At 38.0% G+C, this 7500-nt stretch overlaps 1 protein-coding gene across 1 annotated transcript in view; it reads right to left on the bottom strand.

Annotated features, from left to right (window-relative positions):
* LOC137986716 (uncharacterized) overlaps positions 1-7500 on the bottom strand; it is a 28144-nt gene that overhangs the window by 11219 nt on the left and 9425 nt on the right. The window contains exons 5-6 of the mRNA XM_068833663.1: positions 1092-1214; positions 883-967 (exon numbers count right to left, since the gene is read on the bottom strand). Coding sequence (XP_068689764.1) covers positions 897-967; positions 1092-1214 — 194 coding nt within the window. The 3' untranslated portion in view covers positions 883-896. The remainder of the gene's footprint in view (positions 1-882; positions 968-1091; positions 1215-7500) is intronic.

Genomic DNA, 7500 nt, shown 5'->3' with positions numbered 1-7500 from the left:
ACGATGCTGGGAAAACTTGACTGGACATCGTCAAACGTTCGTACGCAATTAGACAGAGTTATTTTCTTCAACAGAAGGTTTAAATAATCTAGCTGCCCTTCCCTTCCTGGAATAACTCAGAAACCTATCCTGAGATCGAGACATCACACATATCTTCAACTCTCAGCTTGTACCAATTTATACTAATACAGCTTCTTACCACAAACTGTAGCTAATTGGAACAGTTTATCTCAGTGTATTATCCATTTATCCACTAAACCTGGATCTTTTCAAGACTACTTAGTAAATTATATTACTGTAAGTAATAGACCCTTCTCCAAATGGCGGCAAAGGATTGGAATGAGTTAAAATTGAACTGAATGAAAAATTGACACCAGAAATAGAAAGAGCACCTTTACTTCAGTAACTCTGCAAAGTTTCAGCGTATTAGGTGTTATATCCGCGGGAGAAAATTTGAAAAATTGAAAAAATTTGAAAAGTTGAACAATGAAAATTTACAGACTTTTGTATGACTGGGGGTATACGCCATACTCCCAGTCATAAAAACGTCTGTAAATTTTTTAGTTTTTAACTTACATTTTCTCAGCTGATATTACACCTGATACGCTGAAACTTTGCAGGGTTACTAAAGTAAAGGTGTTCTACTTTGTGTTGTTACACGTTTTTCATTTTATTTTATTTGAATTTTCGGCCGTCATTTTGGAGAAGGGTCTATTCTAAAATGTACGCCGCTGACACTACGCACTATATCTTTGTGAGGCAGCACAATAAAAGTTAAGTGAAGTGAAGTGTAAAAATCGCCCATCTTATTGTCCGTGAAATATGGTAAGTTGAAATCTCCTCATCAACGCATACCCTAATGAACTAGATATGAGGCCTTACCTCTGTACATGTCTCTATCGTTGGTGTCTTTGTTTCTTTGATGGTGGGGTGACATTTGGATTTAACGGTCTTTTTCCCCTTTTATCTGAGGAACCCAATGTTAAAATATGATGTCAATCAAGCAACTTCCTTCACAAGACAGTCTACACACCAAGTGACCAGATATAGAAATGTGAATTATACATTAGCAATGAAGAATAGGACTTTACCTGCGTAATTAATCCCAGCTCCAGTGGGTTCTCCACAAGCTTTAGACACCTTGGTGGTTGACATACCGTCGTGGGTAACAAGTGATGAGTCCTGCTCCCCTTCAGTTGCAAGATGAGTTCCTACTAGACAAATAATAAACAGCACTTTAATCTGATATGTACTGTAAAAACACCTGCTTATACAGATTTCCGAGATTTGCTTGGACTAAATTGCTGAATCAACGATGGAGCCAAACTGTTCACACAAAACACACATCGCTGCTCCACTGTCACATTAATAGGGAGCTTATGCACGCGCGTTTTTGAGATTCGGACGGCAACCGGAAGTGAGCTGTTTTCCCTTTTAACTTGTCTTCACACAACCACATTTACATTGCTAAGTATCTTTTCTCCATTAGAGATGATTAGTATAAAAATCTGGGAGACACCGCTGTCCTGGAACGCGAAATGTTCTCTTCCGGTTGCCGTTCGCGTCTCAAAAACGTGCGTGCTTAAGCTCCCTAATTTAAGGGAGCTTAAACGCGCGTTTTTGACACGCGGAAGCAAACCGTAAGAGGACATTTCGCGTGCTAGGACTGTGGTGTCTCCTAGATTTTTATATTAATCATCTCTTAGGGAGAAAAGACACTTAGCAATGTAAATATGGTGTGTGAAGACAAGTTAAATGGGAAAACAGCTCACTTCCGGTTGCCGTCTGCGTCTCAAAAACGCCCGTACTTAAGCTCCCTATTAATGAAGAGTTTTGAAAGGCTGCAAGAAAGGCATTACTAAACCACGAAACAGCGAAACGAGACACCAAAACTCCGAAACAGCTATTTTTTTCTACTTTTTTTCTCCAACACCGAACCTCACAAGGAATTCAGCAGATGTCGGTCCTCTTGAGAATTTTGTGGGACCTGCAAAGAGGGTAGGCTTGGTCTCCAGCCATGGGTGTCTCGATGTGCAATCTGGATACAAATTTAAGTCTTGTTTCGGTGTTTTGGTGTTTCGTCTAGCTGTTTCGTGGTTTAGTAATGCCCCGGCAACAAGGGTTGAATCTAACAGCACAAAATCAGTTTTGTATTACCACTTTCATGTCAGCAACTCCTAACAATCTTATAAAATACAGAATCCATTATACTGTGGTCAAACACCTGTAATTTCCCCAACGGGGACAATTTGAGGGTTACAAGCACATAGCAGTTGTGTGTGACGTGTTTGTTGTTACTGCTTTCACTGCACTATCTAATTGACATCCATCCTTGGACCTGCCGAGCAAAAACAACTTTTCTCTACCACCCCTTAAAACCTTCCAAAGATAGGCTTACTAATAACTCTGAGACAAAAGTAAAACTTAGCATGGGAAGTACAGGAAATATGTTTAATGGGAGTTCAATGAATTGATTATTTGCAATGGAGTGATTGAGTGAGTGCAATCGGACTGCCTCCTATACCTCAGGGGATGATTACGTCATCCATGAGCTAAAACCGAATCAGGGCACCTGGTAACAGAAGATCGTGATAATTCCGAGCTTTTTAACATACAGTTTATGCAAAACTTCTCACACAAAGATGTCACGCGCATCCCCTTTGACCACCGTGACCGGCCTTCCATGCCTGACATCTGTGTCTGAGCGTGGAATACTACAACTTCTAAACAACCTAAAAACCTCTAAAGGCGTTTGACCAGTTGGTAATCACTCCCGAGTTTCAAAGCAGGATACCTTAAAAATTGCACCAATCTTAAAGTGCCTATTTCAAAGTCCCTACACTCTAGCTTACTACCAGAGAACTATTGCTCAGCTAATTGGGACTTTAAGCAAGGACTGCGTAGGTGACTAGTACAGTGACCGGAAGTGATATTTTTTTCCCGCCAAGCGAAGGTGGTCTCGTTTCTAGCCGTAGTACGCTTTCTGGATACATATGAGATCATGGCCGGCAGTAGTGGAAAGTACGTAAGTATGTTGTTGTACTTGACATGATCAATATGTTTACGGATTATAGCGTGAATATTGACGATGTACGCGAAGCTGTTGAAAAAGAGATGAACGGTCCTGGCAGTCTACTCGGCTACAGAGCTTTGCATCAGAAAATTCGTGAAGTTCATGGCTTGAGCATACCCAGAAATTTAGTATATGCCATGATAACCGAGGTGAACCCACAGGGACTCCAAGAAAGAGAACGCGTTGCGTTTATATCAAATGTAAGCAAACTACAACTTTTTTTTTTTAAGTTTAAAGATCCGAGTTTAGTTCCTTTATAAGCGTTTTAACTCAAGCAAGACATGCTAAATTCCACCAAACAATAGATTGGTTAATTAAAATTACCTTATGTCGGACATGATCCAAGAAGTCTTCCCCAAAGATTGGACAATAGCTCCAAAATGACGAATCATGGACAAAGTACAGTGCAGTATTAATGGACTCGAAGAGTTTAGGAAAAATAGTTTCCTTTGAAATCTTCACTTTCCCGATTCCAGAGAAAAGAAAATCTACTTAGTCTGGAACAAAGACTCCAAAACATGATACCCCTTATATTTGTAAATATTTTAATGACTTCCCTAAGACGTATATATCATTAGCGCAAAAAATCTTTCTTGAAAATGCCCAAATGATATGAGTAAGGGATAACATTCTTATGAAAAAATTAAGACAAAATACATGATTGTATCTCCTGAATATCCCCACTTTTGTCCCAGGAAGTGTAACCCTTTTTATTTTCTACTGAAATAAGGACCAAATTTCACATTGTCACTTGATGGTCATGACAAGATGTGTGGATATCAAAACTGCACTACGGTTTCCTCTGTGCATTTATGGTGATCAAGATATATACAGTGGGAGAATAAACTTCTTGAGGATTTGGACCACCAAAAGTAGCCCCAAGATCATTGGCAGGTTCTACCTGGATTATTTATATGAAAGTAAAGGCTAGCACATACTGTCACTTCTAATACATGTTAATACATGCATAAACAGGATATTTTCAAGATCTAAAGCATCTTTTCAGATAAGACATGGAGATGATGATCCGACAGTAATAACAAGATATAATATGTAATACAGTAACAACAAGATAACAGATGAAGGGACTGGACAAGCAATAATAATTATCAGATTACAGTATTTGAAATTGATTAACAATAATAATTGATAATCTTTTCTGAAAGGCCTCAAAATTAAAATAACCTAATTTGTTACAAATGAAACGATCAACGTTATTGAAAAGAAACAATAATTCTCCAGACTTATCTACTTAATGTGTTAAAATTGAGATAATTATTTCAAGCTTCCATCAACAAATAACTTTTTTTTGATACATATACCATGAATATGAAGAGAATGAATACATTAAGATTTATGCCAGTACATACAAAATAAAGGTTGTGAAGACAGGTAAGGGGAACAGCTGACAAATTGAGAAAAGGGGTAAAATCATCATCATCATCAATCCAATTTTGATCTGGGTTTTTCCCCATAAACGGAGGTAGCCGGATTTACCCCACTTTGTCAGCAATCTTTCTAACTCCCACTCTCCATCTTGCTCAATTCATGGTGTCCTTTTTCTCCAAAATGTAATAAATAAATAAATAAATAAGTAAAAAGGAAAAATAATAACATGGTTCATGCAAATCTTTTTACAGTATTGCCAGACAATATTCGCATTGCCAAACAGGATGATCTAGAAGATGCAACTGAAAGTATATTGTATGGTCTGTCAACCCAAAACAAAATTGAAAGGTGGTGAAGGGAACTTCTGGACAGAATGGAAAGGTTCTTTAAAAAGCAGTTGTCCACATCGGTTGAGGATGGTGACTATGACTCTACTTATAACAAACAAGACAGGTGACAGTTATTGTCTTAAATGCAATAAGAACAGTCTTGAATATTGAGGTTGAGGCCCTGATTAACAGGTACCACTAATTTCCTTTAATTACATAGGCCAACAGGTGAGACAAATCAAAATTTAATATGAAAACATTGAAGTCCCCCAAAATTCAATGTACTTGATATTGGCCTCAATTTGTCTATACATGATAAAACCACTGAATTGGTACAACTAATAATTCACCAATATAATGCATTACCACAATTATCTAACTAGAACTGATTTAAAATTTTACTTAAAAGTTATTGTAGGAAAGCTGAACTTACCGGTACATTTATTTTCAATAACCAAAACGGCCAAAAGTAAAATCCTGTGGTTTTGTTTGTAGGAATTTGTTGGCGTATGTGTACATTCCAGTTCTCCAGAAGGAACTTGACACATTCAGAATTTCTACATGTACATTGTATATGGTACAACCATCGAGTCAACCATCGAGTCAGGAATACCAGAACACATTTACCATTGTCCAGAGAAGTATGGTGGTGAAAAATGTGGTTTCCGCATTACAGAGCAACAACTCGTGGAAGTTGCAAACTTATCAAAGGTCTTAAGATGGTACAGATGATTATTTGGAGCAAAATTTCTGCATGGAATGCAAAAGGCAAAATCCGGACACTGATGAGATAGAACCTGCCGAGGCTGCAAATGCTTACTTGTACTTAAAAGCTAGTTTTGATCCCAACAGGGATTGACTTTTTTCCATGTTACAGTAAACTACCGCTTTGTAAACTTGAACTTGTAACAAGATTATAACCTAGTCTTATACCCCATTCACACCAGGAAAAATGTTTTGTTAAACAAATTTAACACAATGAAAATCAGCGATAGAAAACTGAGTGGCTGAGTTTTACATAGGATCAAGCAAGCTGTTACCTTGTGTTAGTGTTGTGCTCAATTTAGAGTCAAAAACCATTCAGTTAGCAACTTCAAAAGAAAAAACAATTTCAAAGTGTGTTCAACCAAACAGCTTTTACACATGTTCAAGCTTTGGTGAGAATCGGGTATGAGTGCAACAGCAACAAGGATACATTAACACAAAACATGCCCGTATCAAAAATCATGTTACATTTACATTGTTCAGTAGTGGCATATTACTCTTGATCAAGTTTGAGGAGAGTACAGTATTGATTACAGACTTGCACTTCCTTGAATTTTTCAATGGCAGAATAAGACAAGTTTCCAGAACAGAAGAGAATGGTGTTATCATTCGCATCCCTTAAGTCTATTTCAGGATCGCAAAGACAGTAACTTGAATGTCCACAACCATAAGTTTATTGCCTGACTTTAGATAGGTGAAATGGACAAAGGTCTCTGCTTTCAGAGAGACTTCATTTCCATCTCGGTAGATGTCTCCTATATTGTTAACATACTTGGAGAATGGGGTGCCGCCATCCAAAAACTTTTCCACAGTAACAAACTCCCCATATACTTTGCCTAAGTAAACTTTCGTGTAGGAGAATGCATCACCAGACTCCTGTGGCTTCTCCAGTTCTAAGTTCTTCATAAAATTGCGGGTCAGCAAATTCATTTGAACAGCTTTACGTGTATGACCTTCTACGCTATTAATTAAACAACTCCTCAATGTCACAAATTTGGTTTTCCTTCATCTTTTTCAATACATACTTCCATCCTGAATCCTTGACAGTGCATTTGACTCATAAGCATTGCAGAAGGTCCCGCTTACAAATTTTTCCTTTTGTAACAAAAACCTTACTTGAAATGGTTCACGCCATGTCATGTCCTTGACAGAAAACTCCTTAAGTGTCAAAGTAACAAAATCAGTTTTAGGAGTAATTACCTTTCCAAGCTTTAACATTACACTTAACGGCATAGTTGCAGGCATCATGGATGGTTTGGGCGGATTTCTACCTTCTATTCCCACAAACTTGCTTGGGCTCGCGGGTGCTGCCTGCAGAAATTCATCAAGCCGGTCACACAGTCGATTCGGTGCATCTGGCCTTGCAGTACCAGCACATTCAATAAATCTGATGTGAAGCAATTTCCAATTCTTTATTTGGCTTGTGTCAGTGTAAGATGGTCCCCGCTCACCAGCAAGCAAATCACACTCCATATCGGTGAGCTGGAAGTGTTTTTTGTATGCTTCTTTATATTTTGGAGCATGGCCTCGCAATCAAGGGGAACCATGGTCAGTGGACCGATACGTATGGATATTATTATTTTAAATAATAAATAATTTTTTGGCACTTGCCTTCAACAGATAAGGAAAGGCATTGCACTGTTAGAAATTCAAATCCATTTGACTCTGTTTTGTTGTTCCCTGTTCTTTTTTTGCCCACTCTTGCTCTAAATGCTTCCCAATCCTGCTTTTTCAACAACCTCAATATTCAACCTCAACCTCAATATTCAAGACTGTTCTTATTGCATTTACGACAATAACTGTCACCTGTCTTGTTTTTTAGTCACCATCCTCAACCAATGTGGACAACTGCTTTTAAAAACCCTTTCCATTCTGTCCAGAAGTTCCCTTCACCACCTTTCAATTTTGTTTTGGGTTGACGGACCATACAATATACTTTCAGTT

This window comes from Montipora foliosa, unplaced genomic scaffold (genome assembly GCF_036669935.1).
Source record: "Montipora foliosa isolate CH-2021 unplaced genomic scaffold, ASM3666993v2 scaffold_286, whole genome shotgun sequence".
Classification (NCBI taxonomy): Eukaryota; Metazoa; Cnidaria; class Anthozoa; order Scleractinia; family Acroporidae; genus Montipora; species Montipora foliosa.
This window is presented reverse-complemented; position numbering and strand designations above follow the sequence as displayed.